Raw genomic sequence first — 21,354 nt, forward strand, 5'->3', positions numbered from 1 at the left:
ATATGTGGATATAGGTAGCACGGCGACATAACGGAATATGTCCTCAATTATTGTTTGGAACTATGCTGCATTAAGTCATATGAATCAGTTATCAACCTGTTTGCATTACAATTATCCAAAATCAATAGCATCCTTAATTAAAATTACAAATAGAGAAATTCTCTTAAAATAATTCTCCCTGACCAATTCCCATGCCCCTTGATTCTGAAGCAGTAACTCATTTCCCACCAGGCTTTCCACTTCTCTCTTCACTGCCTCCACACAGTCCAGAAAACTGGGAAGACAGACAAGTGAAAAGACAAGCGATGGAAAGCAGAGGGAAAGGCCAGCACTCAACACCTCAGCAAGGCCCAGTTCTGTGACCTGACCCCTGCCCACCTCACCCAATTATCCCTGGAACTGTCCACCTGGCTTCACAATCCAGCCTCCTACAGTCTTGACTGCCCTGTAGTTCGTGCATATCCCACACGCCATGGTTGATCCCGCTGCAACCCCTGCCTGGAATGGGCTGCCCCTGCTAATCTGCCGAACTTCCAGTTGCTGCATATCCAATGTGACCAGCCCAAGCAAGTGTTTTCTGAAGCAGCTAGGGAGACTGGGCGTTTCTTGACCTAAGCGTCCTCCATTTGAGGCAGGTGTTGTTTTGACCTTTTGAACCCTAAAGACTAACACGGTGCTGGCACATACTGACATTCAACAGATGTTTGTTTAATCCTCACTTCTCCCACTTAGTCACATACACTTCAGAAACTGCCTGCAGTGCTCTTCCAAATCTCTGTGCTTCCCCTCGTGTTCGCCCTGTGTGAAAAATGTCCAAATGTGCCTTGTGAAGAGCCCCTCCTCCTTTAAGACCCAACTCAAAGATAACCTGCCTGTGCGAAAAGAGTTTCGTTGGCCGGGCGCGGTGGCTCAAGCCTGTAATCCCAGCACTTTGGGAGGCCGGGACGGGCGGATCACGAGGTCAGGAGATCGAGACCATCCTGGCTAATATGGTGAAACCCCGTCTCTACTAAAAATACAAAAAACTAGCCAGGCGAGGTGGTGGGCGCCTGTAGTCCCCGCTACTCGGGAGGCTGAGGCAGGAGAATGGCGTAAACCCGGGAGGCGGAGCTTGCAGTGAGCTGAGATCTGGCCACTGCACTCCAGCCTGGGCGACAAAGCGAGACTCCGTCTCAAAAAAAAAAAAAAAAGAAAGAAAAGAGTTTCCTTCTGCTCCTCAGCAGAGCTCATCCTCCCAGCCTCGTGTTCCCACTCAGCCTTGCTCCTTCTCCTAGAGTGGCTTCCGCAACACAGACAGCCCGGGCCCCAACTTCTCACCACACCCACAAAAAAAAAAAAAGAAAGAAAAAAGAAAACACAAGAATCTGCCAAATGAGAAATAATAAATAATAAATCAGTGGCTATGCTTCCCTTCTATCTACATTTCTCATACCCCCTTCTCATCCAGTTCTTGCACAAAAGAAACAGCAAAAGCACCCACAAAGTAAAGGACTGTAAGAAACAGAACAGGGAGAGGAAGGTTAACAAGAAAAAAATTTACGGAACAGGCAAAGGAAACCAAGAGAACAGCTACCCTCCTATATTCTACTGTGGGGATCAGGAAGGTTAAAGAATCTTGAGACTCTACAAGAAGATTTTTTTTTTTTAGAGACAGGGTCTCGCTCTGCTGCCCAGGCTGGAATGCAGAGCACCATCATAGCTCACTGTAGCCTCAAACTCCTGGGCTCAGAAGAGCTTCCCTCTGCAGCCCCTCAAATAGCTGGAACTACAGACATGCACCACCAGCCCAGCTAATTATTTTTATTTTTTGTAAAGACAGGGTCTCCCTATGTTGCTCAGGCTGATCTCAAATTCCTGGGCTCAAGCGATTCTCCCACCTCAGCCTCCCTAAGTGCTGGGATTACAGGCATGAGCCACCATACCCAGCCATTACAATAGCATTTTAAAATCACAAGGAAGCCACTTTAAAACAAAAATAAAGAAGCAACGAGTTAAGTCACTAGAACATGATTGTTTCACTGGAAAAGACTTTAGACACAGAAGCCAGTGTTTTCAACTACTATACCAAGAAATGATAATGTTTAGCTTATTTCTATTTTGTAATAGGCTGATCATACTTATTGGCCATGGAATAGATCTATGATGCTACCCTTCTGTGGCAAAAATTTTAAAAACCACTACCACAGAAAAAGAAACCGGGATATAATAGAGACAAGAGCTGTCCTTCCCCTGTGAGGAGGAGCTGGGAGCTGCCTCAGTTTCCACTCTACTGTCCTAACACCCCAGCACTCTCCTGGCTTCACCAAACAGTTTACTGGAAAATACATGAGGATGATCTCTGACAAAACAAGTTTTATATGTGAATATTATAACCAAGATCACTCTTAGGCTTTCCCATAATAAAGTCGTTTGTATAGTTTTAAAAATTATAAATGTTCATTCACGATGTAAAAGGTATCTCAAGGATTCTAACATCAGAGGAATACATAATGTTAATTTTTTATTCCTAACTGAGGAAGACAGACAGCAATCATTACACAGCATTTTTAAAATTTCAAGCTAAAGACAAAAATATTCAACAAAAAATATTAAAATATTATATGGATAAAATATATAATGTACCATTTATAATGGGAGAGCATTTTAACGTTAATTTAAACATTTTTTACAAAACTGAGAGATGTTGCACTTTATACTGTTACAAGCATAATTCATGCCACATTATAGAATAAACATTTCCTATCTATATCTCTTTAACCAAAACAACCAGCTAAACCAAATACTTACTTTATTTGGATATATCTGTAGATATGATGGGCGTAACTAATTGTTCAGCTAAAAATGCAATTCCATGGTGCTTTTAATGATTTAGGTATACACAGCTTTAGTTCTCACAGCAGACTAAAAATAGTGATTTTAATTTATTCCTGCTGCCTACAATTACCCACAACCATGTATTTTTAAATATTTCCAGCCTATAAAAATTACTAATTTTTGCCACTTGTGTTTATCTGCATTTAGACTTTGATTTGGATAAATTAAGCTCTCAAGTGTTCCTTGCTTTATGAAACTCTGCATGTTGTACACTTCAACACAAATAAATGACTTGTACCATTAGAGGTTTAAATAATGTAATGTATTTCATGCTCAGCCTGAAGCTGGATTCCAATGAAGTTGCTAATGCACGTAATGATTAAGTGTAACTCAAATACTAACTGTGTTGTTGAAAACATGACAGGCAATAATTTGGTCTATTATATTCTGCCATTTAATTGCCTAGTACAGACATTCTCTGACACGTTATGAAGCAATGATTTACAATTATTCAAGCTGCAAAGGTCAGAAAGTGACATTATAATCATCTACATAGAGATCCCTTCTAATGCACAAAAACTAGGTAATGCCACACACACACACACACACACACACACACAAAGAGTTTTACTGCATTAGTAACTTTCTATTTAAGGGTTCTCAAATCAACTAGGAATAAACAGTTCATAAGCACATTAATATACAATTTTAAAATGTCTGGAATCTTTTCATGAACCCAGATGTGACAGATTTAGAAAATGCCCTTATTCTCTCCTGATGAGGTAAATTGATTTCAACTATTTAAGTCCATACACAAGAATTAAGACAAGACTTAGGGAAATCAATCAGTAAACAATGCAACTCCTAAATCATGCACCCTAGGGTCTGCGCTTCTCAATAATGGCATATCAAATTTGGTTATCATTTCTTAGGTTTATTGAAATCACAGGCCAATTATTAGTTTTCTACAACTCTTTAAAAAAAAAAAACCTAATACTGCAAGACAAAAACAATAACCCTAGTTGATCAATTATATCCCTCTCATCTTAATGGGATGATATAATCTTTATACTTTTTAGACACCTTTTGCTATTACACAAATACGTTCAGTTTGTAACCGTCAAGTAAATGCAATAAATTATCAACACATGAATGAGTGGGAGAAAATAAAATTATCTTAAACAACACTTATAAGTGGGAAATACAAAACAGAGAAGGTGTTGGGGAGAGAGAGACAATATCAGAATATGAAAGTAAAGCAATGTGCAAGCAATTTTTTTAAAAAATGTAAATTTGGGGAAAAGCAGAAAATAAAAGCGGATGGTAGGAGAAAGTAGGTAAATTACATTTACTACATGCTAGTGAAAACAACCTAGAGAGAAAAAAATAAATACAAACCAAAGTTACGTCAAGACAAAAACAGGTATTACAAAAAGCGGAGAAATAAAAGAAATACTTACAAGGAAGAAACAGTGGTCTACAAGGAAGAAACAGTGGTCTACCATTCTAGTCAAATAATTTAAGTACATCACTAAAAACATTTTGAATATTAAGTTTCCCATCAGTAAAATGGGGATAATAAGCATAAGGTAAACAAACCACAAAGCTATAGAAATCAACAAGTGAGATAAAAGTTAATCAAGGCTATTTATTAAACCACAATACACTGCATAAACACTATTCAGAGTACTAGGTATACTATTTTATATGTACATAGGGAATAAAATAAACTTAAAAGAATTTCAACTTAAAAGAATTTAACAAGACATGATGCCTAAAATAACTTTTACAAGTCATTGAGATTTTTAAGTTTTTGACTACTGAAAGAAATAAAGGTAAAGATCACGGAAGTAATAAAAATACACATTTGGCCTATTTTCTAAACACAAAATTATTAAATAAAAGCATTAAATATAAAAAATAGGTATAGTTTCTATTATTTCTTACTTTCTCTCCCACTAAGCCCTATGTCAGAGTCCTAACAGATTTTCATGTTAACTATCCATCAAGTGCCTAAATATAAACATACCTTTATTCTATAAAATTCCTCTCTCGATCACATTTGGATATTTTTAACAAGTAAGAAACTCTACTTTTCAAAAAGAAAAATGCTCCCCCAAAAGTGAAAGTAAAATAAATGGCTCTTAACGTGAAGTTATCCATAACGTGTACTTAAAACATGAAGTACAAAGCAATACATTTTTGAAATGTTTACCATGACATGAGCAGATAAAACCTTGAGTAAACAAAACTTAAATTCTGAATTCTTAATCCTAACGACCTAATAGGAATTAGGCATCTAATACATTCAGCTTCCTCTGTCAAACTAACTTAAACCCAAGATATACAGTAGTTAAGATTTGCCAATGGGGCAGGGCAAGAGAGGGTAATGGTATCTTAAAATTGATGCTGAAGATTCAAAAAAAATCAGTCTAGGTTCAGACAACTTATACAAAAGTTTAAAAGGTAGTTTTTGTCAAGGGTGTTGCTAATGCACAACCCTAAAACTACGTGTTAGTGAAAAGCACAAAACATGCAGTTGATGAGCATCCAAAATCATCTAATATAAAGAGCTGAAAAAGAGGTCAATTACAAATAATCTGAGACATTAATATTGAGTTCAATACTGTTTGTTGTTTCCATTAATTTCACCATAAAATATGAGTTTTCTTCTTCAAGAAAACCAAGAGGTTACTAAGAAAAAGAGTACACTATTCTGAGTAATAATTTCACTTTAAAAATGTGACTGCCCAATTTTTTTAAATTACTAATCAAGTCTATTTGAGAAATAACTCCTTAAAACTCAAATAATGACGAGATCACTAAGAAAATTCTAAAAGGCAGAGACTAAGATATTAACTACTAAGGAAAAGAAAACATAATGCAAGACCTTCTGTTTGTGACAAAATTATAGAGTTAATGTTCCTGAAAGATCACTTCACCTTTTAAAGCGTGATTTTGTAAAAGGTAAAATTTATAGCAATTAAAGCTAATGAAGAAATGCAGCATGAGCTGCTTATGTTCAGGAACTAATAGGTCCACTGAGCATTTCTAAGATTATTTAGCCATCAATGATAATGAATTGGCTTTGTCAGTGAAGTTAATGTACAAATCCTCTCCAGTGCCAGTCATCTGATAACCAATCCTTGCACTTTTTCATGTTTTTCACTTTACTTTTTAACCTATACACTCTGCCCTATCCCTTTGAAACACATGAAATATGGAACAACCTATGATACTTTTTCTGCAACATTGAAGGGTACCTAATTCACTACCATTCTGTTCCAACTACATAGATCAATAAGTATTCTTCAGTTTACTGCAATTCTTCAGAACTTTCAGCGTCACTGTTAAAATTATTGCTACCTAACTTTTAAATCAAATTTCATTGTAAAAAAATAAAGAGAACTATTATTTCCTCATCTGATGAAATTCAATGGCTGTCATAATTCAAAGAAATACAATTCTGGACTCTAGAATGGTTGTTCTACATACGCACACATACACATAGCTCGCTCTCTCTGAAGGCAGTATAAAACTCAATATATGTATAATCATTTACAATTCTGTATCTCCAGGATCAAATATATGAACTACTCATACAATATTTCAGTTGTATGTGGCAAGCAGTTAGCGAGCAGGGTGTGCACTGTTCAAATTATACAACTAATGCCAATCAATTATGTATTCTTTTTGATACCAGATACATTAGAAACTGTTCTGTGAAAAGCTTTCTTCTTCTCTTTCCAGGGTCTTAGTAACCTTAATTTAAAAATGAATGGAATTAGATCTCTATTGACAGAGTATGCAAAAATTGTTTACTTATTTCTCAGAAATGAGAGAAAAACTGCTTACTGCCACCTAATAGCAAATTTTCACTGGAGTCAGGGCCTTCTTCCTTCCTATAACTCATATGGTAAAAACAATAAGTGAGATATCTTTTAAACTTCCAAGACCTACAGCAATTAAAATGAACCATTTGACACTTGACCCTTGCAGCTAAAATCAGTAGTAACAAAACTCATTCTCCCACTGATCTTCAGGGGGCTTTAGGGCAAAGGGTCATCTTCATTTACTTTAGCTGCAAGTCACTGAACCATCAATTCTGCCAATGAATATATCACAGACCATGGTTCATAAAACTGCTTGCAAAGGTATTTGTAAAACTATCCTAAGGGTCAAAATACACAACTGCATCCTGGGATGAAGTGTACTGTCCAACAAATAACAGAACTTGTTTTTGACATAAAACGATCTTCTACTAAAAAAATAAAGCTAATAGAATACGCGCACATTGCATAATGTAAGTGAGCCTGTGTTATTTTGTGAATTAGCCATAAGAACTGCAAGTTTCTCAGGTTTCACATGAAGAATTTTTATATGATGCACTTATTAATTTCTCTAGCATAACAGCATTAAAATATACTTTTAATCAGAAGTAGGGTATTAAAATCCACCTCTGAATGTCCTATGTTATACCATATATGATCTGGCATTTTAAAACCTTTTAAACATTTCTGCTAAATTAATTAGTTTTGCATTAAGGCACCTTAGCACTGTCTATTAAATGCAACACATTTGAAAGACAAACATTGTACATGATTCTTCAGAGAAAGAACCATTAACTAAAAAAGGAAATAACTTTTGAAATAAAGTTACACAAAAATGCATAACAACCGTTTTTCTTCAGCACCATCCCTGTAATAATCAGTAACCAGTCATCTGAAATTAAATCTTTTGTTGTTTTCCTTATAGAATATGTCCAATGGATCCAAAGAGCTACTAATGTGATAAAAATTAAAGCAGTACAGCAAAAGAAAAAAAAAATACATATACATTCCTAAAGCTATATTATGTATTTTTTTATGTCTTTAAATGGAATTTATAGTTCTCTCTGGCAATGTGAATGAACATCCTATAATTTAGTCAATTTACAGATTACAGGTTCAAATTGACCTTGTAGCCCATAAAATTGCTCATCTTCAGTACAGGATTAGAAGTGGGAGAAGAATGTCATAACTGTATTTAAGGAATTTACCATAACAATGGAAAGGAGGGTACGCATGCATAATTTTAGCCACTCTCACTCCTGTGGGTTTTGAATTCCGAAACAATGGCTATCCTGCACATGCTTCCTGGTTCACACAGCAGAGATGGCTTCAGTTTACTCACCCACAGACATGACACTTGTATTCCCTCATCCCAAGGTGCCTTTTCACATGGTTTCTGGCATCTCCAAGCTGAGCTGTTGCAAAATGGCATATCTTGCACTTGAATGGTTTTGATCCTGAGTAAATTTAACATAAAATATGATTTGATTTTGAATAATACATCACTAATAGCTTAGAAAAGAGGACTAAATCTTAAATCATACCTTTAACCTAATTAAGAATTTCTGTACCCAAAATGGAATACTTGCATTCATTTATAACTTGAATAGACCGGATTCCATAATTATTTTACTCTGAAGACTGTTTCAGTGAGTTTTCCTAACTTCCACTAGCAATCCTAAGATTCAAACTCAAAAGTGAGACTGCTGAGCTGTACTAAGTAGATGAGATGAGCTACATAATTTTAAATATTTTTCTTACAATTCACAAAAATACATCTTAAAGTCACTCAACACTTCAAAGGGAACATTTCTAAAACATAAATGCACACAGGGCAGCTGATATTTTAAAAAGCATATTTATCATCAAATACATTTCTCTGTGGTCACCTCCTTGTTTCCTCATATTTCTCCGGCTTTGAGTTGACTCACATTAAAACAATGGTATATTTCAGGTTTTTTCCTGACATTTATCCCAAATTATTATCTATATTTTTAATAACACAGTTTATAAATATACAGTAGATAAAATTTTATGCTTTTATGGTCATTTTTATAGTCAAAAATCAATGATGATTAAACAAACTGGAAGAACTGACATTTTGGTTATTAATTTCAAGGACAAATATTTCAACACAAAACGCATACAAAATTTGTTAAATCATTTCATAAAGAATAAGATTAAACTATACTCAAAAATGAGAAAATAAGATTATTTCAAAGTCTACACACTTAGTGTCAGTAATAGATAAGACTGAAACTGAAACATATTAACAGACGATCATTATCCACATTAATGAGAAACAACTCTTTTAAGATATAAAGTATATACACCATTTCCAAACTTTCTAACCACTACATCTTCAAATAAATCAAAATTGTAAAAACCAATTTAAAATCAGTACAGTATGTTTCCAGACTTTTCATATCATATTTAGTACTTATATGGTGAAATACTCCCTCTACTATAGTTAGATAGAACATGAAATATGTGAACTTTAATAAATATACAAAAAGAGCTCAAATTTAAAAAATTGTAATAAATCATATTTGATCAATGAACCCTTTGTGCAGTGTCCTTGGGAAAAAAAAAAATCCTCCAAGAATACTTTGTTGAAATTGAAGCACTCAGTAAAAAATTTTAGAGTCTTAAATTTCAATTTAATTCCCAAAAGCTGACAAAAAAAGTGAAGCATTTAATTTTCATCTTCCAACAGAAATAAAAAAGTCAACAGTACTAAGCACCGGCAGACAAGGTTGAATATTTCACAGTTCAATGACAATGAAGCCAGATCTCTTAATATTTCCATTTCTGCTGCTAGAAGTAGATGTAAAATATATTTAGCACCTGAATGGTTATATCTAGTCAGGTTTATATGTTTAAATGTCAAAAGCAGGTTGAGACTGCAGCTTACAGTAATCACATTCTATCAGTCACATTAGAAACTACAGTTTATTTAAATGATTCTGAGACAACTAAACCTATCACTGCTTTCAACCTTTCACTAAGACATAGAATTCCTTTGTAAAGTGTGTGAAGAACCAATTTACCAATTCTTTGAATTTAAATGCTCTAAAGATAATAGGGTCATTAGGACATTATTAAGTAACAATAATATTAGGACTCGAAACAAAGAAGACCAACCTCTCCCAATATTTGTGCTACAATGTTGGTGAATGGATGTAAAAGGCCTCATGGGTTGGAGTTTTCGTTCCGCTCACACAGCACAGCCATGTGACTAGCTCCTCCTCCTGCGGCACAGATGCCACAGAGAAACGGACAAGGGGTCTCTGGTGTGTTCAATTTACTGTACATGGCTCCTGTGGAAAACTCTAGTTTCTGCAGGTCAGTGATCACAGCACAGCGCGCTGACAATACATAAATGAGTTATTGTGTTGACAGCTTCACCCAGAATCATGGAGGCCTTGACTATTCTTCACATCTTACATTCAGAGTAGACTGTGTTAATATCTCCTTTCTGTGCCATAAAAATTCAAATGCTAGCAGAGGTAACACTTCTCCGCATTAAAAAAAAAAAAAAAAAGTGGAGGGGCCCTTTTTTCCTAACTAATAACATTTCCGTTTTTAAGTTTGCTATGCACATTCCAAAATGAATGCAGGCATAGCATTTATAAGACAAAATTGTAAAATTGCAGATCTCTAAATATTTCTCTCATGTACATTTTGATTATTAAAAACAGTATTATTTGCAATAGTTCCATTCCTTGGAACAGCACTATTCGCAGTAGGTTTTTTGGTTTTCATTTGGTCCATAAGGTTTTTTCAAAGGGAAAAACTAAAGAGGCTCTCTGTCTTTCCGGTACCTTGTTACTTTACTGAAAGAATTTCAAAGACTTTAAAATCCAGGTCTTCACTCAGGCCTACAGGGGCTCCCCAACCATCAGTCATTACTAATTGCTATGCATACATAGATGTGCCATTAGCATTAAGGAGAAAATACCAAATGAAAGCCTTTAGATCTTAAAGGAATGAAGGAAGTTGTATATTACCGATCATCTAACGACTACAGCCATCATTCTACAATCCTCCCTAAACATTCAAACGCTTCATTCATTCATTCATCTGCTCATTCATTTATTCACTCATCAAGATGTACCAAGAGCCAACTAATGTGGGACACAGATGAAGCAGTGAACAATGTTAAGTATTTGAGGTCACTGTGCTTAAAGTCTACAAATTAACTCTCCTACTGAGCTGTCTGTCCTTTGTCACACATTGAGCTACAAACACTAGCAGCCCTAACTTCAGAATTTCTTAGTGAAGTCACACTCTCCCTGTCTCCCTGCAACATTCTGAGATGGCATCAGTGACCAGAGCACTCTCAACATAAAACGAATGGCTTCAGACAATCTGGTAGCTTAACAGTAGCCCATGTTACGTGAAATAAAAGCTTTAACAGACCAATGCAGGAGAAACAAAAAGGAAGTTTTTTAGTCCTGCTAGTGTAATGTGAAAGGAAGACTGCCCTTTCTGGTCACGTTGATTGCTTCACAGAAGCAAGCACACGGGGAGACTGGAGGATGCTTTTTCCTACCATGCTTGATAACCAAAACTCATTGATTTCTCATAGGGCTGCTTTTATCCTGCTAAGGATGGGAAGAAAAGGTTATATAAAACATATAGTAAATCACAAAATATGAAAACAGGGATTGGAAGAGTAAGCTCTTTTCCAGTTAACCATTAATAACAGTCTCTGCATTACTATTTTATGGACATAAGCAAAGTATGTGAAAAGCAATTCATTTTAAGATGCTCCAAGAAAAAAAAACCCTGAATTAAAACCTGGAGACCAACTTCCCCAAAAAATGACTTGCAAAATTGAAATGGTAGACTTGTACTGTGTCCTCAGGAACAGGGCTCTTGGTGGTGTTTCAAAGCACAATAAAAATGTACTTTCTGATAAGACCAACACAAGATGTTAAAAAAAAAAAAAAAAAAAAAAAAAAACTATGCTAACTTTTACTAAATGTTACAATCAATGATGTAACTTATATAAGTAGGGTTACTTTGTCACATATTGATAGTTACCTCACTTTCACATCCACATTAACTTGATTTTAAATGCAATTAATACATATAGTCAAGGAAGACTAATGGACTACATTCTGCACTTAACCTGGTGGACATTTTCAAATGGCACAAGTGACCAGTGCAAACCTATTTTGCATTGTAAACGACTAAATAAATCTTAATGGATTAAGAATGATCAGCTATCAACACACAAGGGAAATTAAGTGCTGAAATGCCTACATTGATTATTTTAAATTATTAGCCTTACTCTGTTCTTGAATTTGTATGCTTTTAGTGAGCTTTAACACATTTACAAGACTTATTGACTATAATTACAAGAGAATTCAAGTAATGGACACATCAATTATAAGCAACATGTCTTGACCAGACAGTTGCATAAAGAATTCTAAAAAGAGCTCCATTAGCATCTTCCTCTTAGTTTTATTCAGTTTCATCTGCCTTAAGAGGGCATATTAAGAAAGTATGTATTTTCTGCGCATGTGAACAAGTCTTATTCCTAAAACTGTATCATTTCAGAAAGTTGCAACAAGGCACTGAGAGAGATGCTAACAGTGCAAACAAATAAACATTTGGACCTATTCCCCAAAAATGGCTGCAGTGCATGGGAATATTTGGGGTCAAAAGTACAATGTTTGTATTTATTTAGATTAATCTTATGCAGGTTGCCCCATTACTTCCTTTAATGAAAAACTTTTATTTATCTTTAATCACCCTAAACTGGTAATAATGCTTCATACGCTTTTGTCTTCTTCCTTGTAACCATGCACTAAGTTTCAAAAACTGTATGAATTTAAAGTATAGCTTTAATAATAAGCCATTATTTAAAAGTACAGTAAAATAAACCTTACAGTTTTAATGAAAATATGTTCATTGAAATGTGAATTTATTATTCAAATCCACTCATAAATTCAACCATGAAGACAGAACTTGTCTAAGCAGAGCACAATGATTTAGAAAAGCTGTCTGTTTAAAATAAAGAATGTATGGCAGGTTTATAGAAACAGTGCAGTGAAGTTTTACATAAATTTAGAACAGTAGCTTATGCATTTTCCACCAAAAAAATGTTTTTTAAAAAACTTTCCACCTAAAATTAAACATTAAAATGGAACGCTAACTGCGACAGAGCACAGAGACTAAATCAGGGGCTCCCTCCAGGAACAGCAGATCCCCAGCACATGCTAACTTTGGAAAGTGGTGGCTCATTTCGACCCACAAAGGTAGAATCTTGTTACCTGGAAGTTATACTTTTGGATACAAAGTATCTATTGATGAATATTTTTACATCCCTAACATTGTAAGAAAATTTGATTACTCCATTCCTTAAAAGTCACTTAACATGTCTTCTGAAATTACAAGGTGCCACTTAATATAGACTGTGGAAAACCAAATAATTAGGACTCAGAAACAACTGAAAAGCAGCAACAGACAGCAGTTTTTAAAAGGCATCAGAGGGACTAGGCTTTTTGACAAAATTAAAAAAAACTTGTCAACTAACCTGCCTTTGAAATCACTAGGGCTTAATTACCCTTAAAAATGTTAAGTGTCAACAATGACTTATTACAGACAAGCAGAGCAGCACACAGCCGGGAAACGTGAACCGGGTGGAAAGCCAATGAGCAGCCACAGGTAGGGCTGCAGTATCTGGATGGGACAAATGGCCCAGCGTCCTCACTGGCTCGGCTTGCTGCAGAGCTACGTACCTGTGTGAGTGCGAATGTGTGCCAGGAAGGCCATCGAGTTGCTGCTTCGACACATCTTCCCACAATACTTGCAGACGTTTCCCTGGTTTTCCTCCCTCTCGCGGTTGATTTGCTCAGTGTCTTCCACTATATACTTATTCACCTCCCGTAGCAATTCCTCATGCTGTCCTTTAATATGTAGGAATAAATTCTGTTCAGAATCAAAGGGCTCTGTGCACTTGACACATTTAAAGGTGGCCCCTCCCTCCGGAAGCTCTTCCACACTGGCCTGCTCATTTCTCATGTGGCCGGCACTAGCCAGATGCTGGTGAAGGTTGCTTTCGGTATAGAATGACTTTCCACAGAGTAAACAATGGAAGTGCTTCTCTTTCGTAGGATGCTTCATGGCTATGTGAACGTTCAGTCCACTCAGTCCATCTGCTAAGAAGCCACAATCGTCACAGCGAATTCGTGTAGACTCACCAAGGGAACTGCCTTCAGATTTCTTCTTTTTCACACCTTGAGCACAGTCTTTCAAGGGCAGTTCACTAATTCTCACTCCGGTTGCTATCAAGCCCTCTTCAGACTGGTCTATCAACTCACCATCTTCAGGGTTCTTTATTCTTATTATGGAGGAGTCAAACCGGCCAAAACTGTACATGGCCTGCCCTTTATCATCAATACTAATGATAGTCTCATAGACGTCATTACTTTCAACTGTGCTATCAGAAGCTGGGCCATCCTCCTCCAAAATAATTTCTGTTTCATCTTGTGAATTCATCAGAATGTCCTTATTCTCCAGAGTGGGATCTTCTTGGACATCTTTCAAGTCTTCCAAACCATGACCACGTGTAACTTTGTTCTGACCCCCGCTCTCCAGATTTCCCTGTTCTCTGGTTATTCTTGTCACAACAAGCGCAGGGCTTTCAGCCGAGCGCTCCCCATCGAGCGGTGCAGGGCACAGGTGTCTGTGGGGGACAACACCTCCACCGTCTCCTGCGCTTCCTCCTTCACCCTCACAATGGACACGCAGCTCACCTGTATCATTTGATACCTCGTGGTTTTTCTTTGCTACCTCACAATTTAAAGCAGAGCTTCCTGAATTTTCATTTTGAAATCTGCTTGGGGAGCCATAGTTTGAGGAAATAGTAAGGGACATCATCTCCTCAGGTTTCCTAACTGTATCCTTGACAGGAGCCTGTTGGAAAGTCTCACAAAAGGAACGGTCTTCATTGAAATTAGATTCTTCTTCAGTCTCAACTTCTACAGAGTCAGCAGCACAGAGCACTTTAGACATATCTAAATTAGTATTCTCATTTAAAATAGAGCAATCTGCAGCATTTCTAGATTTAAGAGTATCAGATGGTTGATCTGAAATTATCTGAAATTCCTCAGAATTTTGTTGATGCTCTTCTTCAGGCATAATGATGTTTTTGGACATGTCTGCAGAACCTGCTTCTACATTAGCAGAGTTGAGATAAGACTGCCTTTTCATTTTGTGTTTCTCTGTTGCTGCATGCCTGGTCATCTCGCGACGAGTCACCGCGTAGTAATCGCATGCCATGCAGTAAAACTCAAACTCTTTTGTATGTTTCCGTTTTACATGCAGCTCTAGAGAAGCCGAGGAGTGAGCACTAAACTCACAGTGTACACACTTATTCTCACCTGTGCCTGTAACATCTCTCTGGGAGTACACATCCCCCTGCTGGGCGAAGTCCTCTGGCTCTAAAGATATTTGCTCCTTTTTATCAAGAAGATGGCTGTTAACTTCTCCATCTAGAGAATGAAATACATTTTCAACTTCGGCTTCAACTGAGTTTCCATGATCTGGCTTTTGTAAAACAGAGGTGGGTGATTCAGCGGGTTTGTTAACATGTTCATCTGACATGGTCACTGCTGAACCAGCATTCTTCTTACTGGCTTCAAGGCTACCCCCTTCAGGGCCAACAATGACATCTGAACTGTGTTTTCCACTTGCTTCTGTTTCTACCCGTCCTTTATGTTTCTTGGTGGCACAATGACGTTCCATATCTCCCTTAGTTACAGTGTAATACTTACACACTTTGCATAAATAACTATACTGGTGACTGTGTTTTCGTCTAATGTGAACAGTCAAGTTTGTAATACTAGAGGCCAAAAGACCACAGTGTGAACACGTCCGTGAGATGTTACCTTTAGGTCTCCCTCTCTTTGGAGTAGTGGTCGAAGCTAATTCATCATCTTTGGTGCTACCACCAGACTGTGACAGCTCCTTAGGCGCCAGCATGCCCTTCTCAAGATAAGAATGCTCTTGTAATTGCACACCTACATGGCCTTCAATCCTTCCATTTCCAGAAACATTAAACTCTTCTTTTTTATCATTTGCACCTATACATACCCTTTCAATACATTCTTCAAAGCTTAAGCCAATATTATTTTTCTTAGCATTTTCAAGATGCTTGCTTCTTTTAATGTGTTTCTCCATTCCTTCTTTGCTCAATGAATAAAGATTACAAGCTTTACAAAGAAAATGATAGTCCTGACCATGCCGAAGCTTTATATGTCTCGTGAGAACAGTAGAAGATCTTGTCTTATAAAAACACTTCTTACACTGAAACTGAGGCTTACTGGAATGCCTCACTTCGTTACCATGGCTTACCCTGGACTTCACAGGTTCTTCCTGAGATGCTTTTCCTGAGTCATCCATAGACTCTTTTGAGTTTTCTGATTCTAAAGTACTTAAAGGTAAAGTCTGTAAAACCAAATCACTGTTAGATGATTGCAAAGTCTTTGGTTGAACCAATGAACTAAGATGCTTCTCGGTGGCTTTGTGTTCTTCCACGTCTTTTTCAGACAAAAAGAACAGGTTACAAGGGGTGCAAAGAAAATGCATATTGTGCTTTTCCTTCATGTGGTCTCTAAGATTTATTTCATCCAAGGATATAAATGAACAACACTGACAACTCAGGACAGAAGCAGTCTGCTGATGCTGGTTACTGTGCAAATGTTCATCTAAGTCCCTTCTTGACATACTAGAAAAGTCACAAGTATGGCAGTAAAACTTCATCTCTCTGGCATGGCACCTTTTCACATGGATTTCCAAATCTGTCCTATTTGTAGCTACTTGCCCACAGTCCGTACAAGCACACAACGTCTGAGAGTCAGAAGCTGGCTTCACTGTTGGGGAGTCCAGCCCGGAGTCTGGAGGACGGGCGCTCCCCCGGCCCTGCTCTGCCTCCTGGGTTTCCGAGGTAGTCACACACAGTCTCTGTACGCTGCTGCTCGCTTCCAGGTGTTTCAGCACTGACTCTGCATCGTGTGTTTTCATCTGTGTTCTCAAGTGTTTCATATACATCCGCTGAGTTTCACTTGTGCCTCTTTTAATTCCCAAAAGATTAAACCTTTTCTTTGCCTGGCCCTTCAAGGTGAAAGTGCTGCTTCGTCGACGAAAGCTATTACCCAACACGAGAATATTTCGCTCGGGTCTTGGCCTCGAGGTTACACTGATACCGTGTGCTGCTGCCTGCAGGGTATTTTTCGTAGATTCCAATTTCTCTAAGAGACCCTCTGAGGTTACTAAGGTGTCTAGCTTTTTACTCTGGTTTTCAGGATTCTGAGCTACACCAAGGGAAGTAACATTTTCTTCAACAATCTCTACTTCCTGTGACGAAGTATTTCTGGAAGGCATCATTTCAACAAGAAGCTCACTGCTACTGCCACTTTGTTTAGAAATACTTCCTCTGAAATCTTTAAATTTGCTTCCCACATTTCGTAATCCTTTTGATTCACTATTCTTTGCTATTGGTTTAGAAGTTCTTGGTTTTGAGTGAACATTTTTTGTTGCCACTGTACATGATTTTTTAGGAAAAGGTTGTTTTGTTAAGATCTGTACAAATCCTCCACGAGCAGCCAGATTCTGACGACGGAGATGTGTTTTGCCAAGATAATGTGCATTCAACAGGTTTTCTTCTGCACACTGAAAACCACAGAGATCGCAAGAAAAGACCTTCTGTGTCCCATGTGCTTGTTTGATATGCATATGTAGCGCTGAGCTGCTCTCTGCTTTGTGGCTGCAGTGACAACAGGTATGTTCCTTAGACTGCTGCACGTGAGACTCAGCATGTTTTTCCAAGTCAGAGCAAGAAGAAAACAAATGCCCACAGATGCTGCACTTGAGAACTGGATCTACACTCCCAGTGGTACAACTAACACTAATTTCTTTCAGGGGGAAAGGCGATTCTCTTTCCAGATCAAGGGAAACCATTTCCTGAGCAGATGTTTTCTCAGTGTCTGTTTTCAGAGAAACAACATCAATAGTGCTAAAATTGCGAGAAGGGGAAAGGGCATTTGGGAGACACGTGCCTCCAACTGTGCCGTCGCTCAGAAAGGTCTCCTTCCCTGTTTCATCTAACGCAATACCCTCTTCTGTGACTGAGCTCTCAGAAGTTTCTAATCGACAAACACCTTGCTTTCCAGATTTAAGGGGCTCTGCCTCATCTAATCTCCTACGTTTGGAAGCATGTTTATTTATGTCTTCTATAACAACACTATCAAAGTTCGATGATTCTGAAAAACCTCTTTTGCCCATAGAATTCTCAGGGAAACTTGCTGTCACATCAGACACAGGCCCACCATCTTCATTATGGGATGAAAGCTTTGTCAAGTCTTGTGCTTCTTTGTCTATCTTTCCATCCTCGTCATTTTCAGGTTTATTCTCACTATCCATCATTAATAAAGTGCTGACGATGCTTCTATCCAAGGAGGCTCGCTGGCACTCATAACCTGTGAAGTAAACAAACATGGTATTAAGTTTTGAATATAAAGACACACGTATTAGTCCAAAACTAGATGAAAAAGTATCATGAAGTTAGCCCCAGTGAAACGCCCTTTATACTGAGATGCATTTGATTACATCTCTAAAGTCTTTTATTAAAAAGTATGAAGTAGGATTTTAGGAACACCACGTCAACCTATTGTTGACTCCGGAAGAAATACTATGATATCTTTGGTAGAAAAAGTGATTTCTCAACAAGCTTGCAGAAAAACTCCCATATTTCAATTCTCTGTACCAGTATATTTCAATTTACTATCCTTTCAAAAAAAAAAAAGAGAGAGAGAAGCTCTCCTTTCAAAATACATCTCAGTGAGCTCCTACTCTGTAAAATATATTAAAACGAAACTGCTGTGACGGAAGTCTAGAAGTAAGGCCTTCCCTCCTTAACCTCTAACAGAAGCCCAAGTCCTATATAAAAGAAACATAATTTTAAAACAACTGTTTCGGCCGGGCTCCGTGGCTCATGCCTGTAATCCCAGCACTTTGGGAGGCCAAGGCGGGCGGATCACGAGGTCAGGAGACGGAGACCATTCTGGCTAACATGGTGAAACCCCGTCGCTACTAAAAATACAAAAAAATTTAGCCGGGCGTGGTGGCGGGCACCTGTAGTCCCAGCTACTCGGGAGGCTGAGGCAGGAGAATGGCGTGAACTCGGGAGGTGGAGCTTGCAGTGAGCTGAGATCACGCCACTGCACTCCAGCTTGGGCAACAGAGCAAGGCTCTGTCTCAAAAAAAAAAAAAAAAACCAGTTTCATCCTTTTCTCCTAAAGCAAAGAGCTTTACCATGATTTTTCTAAATATGTTCCAATGAACAACACGTATAATCTCATTACATATCACCATTCATGCTCAAGCTCTTTTACCAATGAAAAGCCACTTCTAGTCCAGCTGTCAATCATTAATTTCCTCATCTAACAGTCATTTTATATTGTCTGAAGGTTAATGGCAAAGGGAAATGTCAGTGGTAGAGTACAATTAATGGAGTAAATTTTGAGGAAAAAAAGAATTTTATTGAATAAAATGCCTTGAAATCAATAATATTGATTTTATTTTTCATTATGCTATTTAATTCAATTAAAACATATCATTTTCCATTTACTTTACACCATGATTGGAATTTTCAGCCAAATGCCACTTGATTCCATGTTAATAAAAAGGCATCAACGTATTATAGTCTCAAGGCTAATGATAACTATTTTAAACTATTTTAGCTATTTTTTCCATAACATTGACAAATTAAATGAAGCCTATTGCTTTGACTCAGCTAAAATTAGGTAACAAAAATATACTTATAATGTAGGACACTGAAAGCATGAACAACAAGAGAAAAAAAACAAGTAAATTGAACTTCATCAAAATTAAAAACTTCAAAAGACACTATGCTTCAAAGGCCACTATCAAGAAAGTGAAAACAGAGCCCACAGAATGGGAACACATTTTTGCAAATCAGATATCTGATAAGGGACTTGCATCTAGAATATATTTTAAAAACTGTTGTTACTCGATACTCAATTGTAAGATACATCAATTTAAAATGAGTAAAGAATATAAAATACATTTCTTCATTGAAAATATACATAATACGCATATGAAAAGATACTCTACATCAGTAGTCACTAAAGAAATGCAAATCAAACCCACAAGGAGATACCTCTTCAAACCCACTAAGACAGCTATACTCAAAAAATGAGATAACAAGTGTTGATAAGAATGTGGAAAAACTAGAACCCTCATAACACTACTAATGGGAATATAAAATGGTGCAGCCACTTTGGAAAACAGTCTAGCAGTTCTTTAAACAATTAAACATGGTGCTAGCATATAGTACAGTAATTCTACTCCGAGGCATACACAGCCAAGAGAAACAAAAACATATATCCACCCAAAAACTTGTATACAAATGCTGATTGCAGTATTTATTCATAATAGCCAAAAGGTAGAAACAACCCAAATGTTTATCAATGGATGAATGAATCAAGAAAATATGGTATCTGCACAATGAAATATTATTCAGTCATAAAAAAGAATGAAGTATTGGCCAGGCACAGTAGGTCTTGCCTGTACTCCCAATGCTTTTGGAGGCCAAGGAGGGAGGATGGCTTGGGTCCAGTAGTTCAACACCAGCCTGGGCAACATAGCAAGACCCCAACTCTACAAAAATAAAAAATAATAAAATCAGTGGCAAGTGCCTGTGGTCCTAGCTCTGGAGCAGAAGCAGGAGGATTTCTTCAGCCCAGGAATTCAAGGCTGCATTGAGCAATGATCACACCACTGCCCTCCAGCCTGGACGACACAGACAGAGACCTTGCCTCTAAAAATATAAGTAAAAATAAAATTAAAAATGAAGTACTAACATGCCACAATGTGGATGGCCCTTAGAAACATCATGCCACGTGAAGATCATGTTCTATATGATTCCTTTTTACATGAAATGTCCAGAATAGAGAAATCTATACACACAGAAAAATAGACAGTCCTTGGTTTCTTAAGGCTGCAGGTAGGCAGGCAGAATGGAGGATGAGAGCAAAAGGGAAAGAGGTTTCTTTTTGAGCTGATAACAATGTTTTAAAATGTATTCTGGTGAAAGTGGCACACATCCATGAATAGATTATAATACTAAAATCCTCTGAACTGCAAATATCTCAATAAAGCTGTTTAAAATATATAAATTGTCATATATTATCTATAACATAAAAATATTTGAAAAAGAGTAAAAAGATAAATATACCTAGTTTTATTGCACTTATAAGATATTCAACATTAGTTCAGATACATTCCTTCAGAACAGGTTCCAGAAAGTATAAATTCTGTAAGAGTAGGTGTTTTAAGTGAAAAAAAATCTCTGGTCGAATAAGTTTAGAAAACTGTAGTTTGTGAGCCAGCTGTGGTGGTGTGAACCTGTAGTCCCAGCTACTCAGGAGTCTGAGGTAGGAAAATCACTTGAGCCTCAGAGTTTGAGTCTGCAGTGAGCTACGACTGAATCACTGCACTCCAGCCTGGGCAACAGAGTGAGAGCCTGTCTCAAAAAAAAAAAAAAAAAGAGAAAGAGAGAAAGAAGGAGGGGAGGGGAGGGGAGGGGAGGGGGGGAGGGGAGGGGAGGGGAGGGGAGGGGAGGGGAGGGGAGGGGAGGGGAGGGGAGGGGAGGGAAGGGAAGAAGGAAGGCAGA

The 21,354-nt window shown here is 37.4% G+C and overlaps 1 protein-coding gene across 4 annotated transcripts in view; it reads right to left on the bottom strand.

Moving 5' to 3' along the window:
- The window catches only part of ZNF407 (zinc finger protein 407), a 460,325-nt gene that overhangs the window by 408,748 nt on the left and 30,223 nt on the right, over positions 1 to 21,354 (bottom strand). For 3 of the 4 annotated variants that reach the window (XM_050768239.1, XM_050768240.1, XM_050768243.1), the window contains exons 2-3: positions 13,397 to 18,136; positions 7,987 to 8,101 (exon numbers count right to left, since the gene is read on the bottom strand). In XM_050768239.1, coding sequence (XP_050624196.1) covers positions 7,987 to 8,101; positions 13,397 to 18,083 — 4,802 coding nt within the window. In that variant the 5' untranslated portion in view covers positions 18,084 to 18,136. Of the gene's footprint in view, positions 1 to 7,986; positions 8,102 to 13,396; positions 18,141 to 21,354 lie in introns of those variants that run through there. The other variant, XM_050768241.1, reaches the window with a different exon arrangement.

The sequence above is a fragment of the Macaca thibetana genome, chromosome 18, assembly GCF_024542745.1.
Source record: "Macaca thibetana thibetana isolate TM-01 chromosome 18, ASM2454274v1, whole genome shotgun sequence".
Lineage (NCBI taxonomy): Eukaryota > Metazoa > Chordata > Mammalia > Primates > Cercopithecidae > Macaca > Macaca thibetana.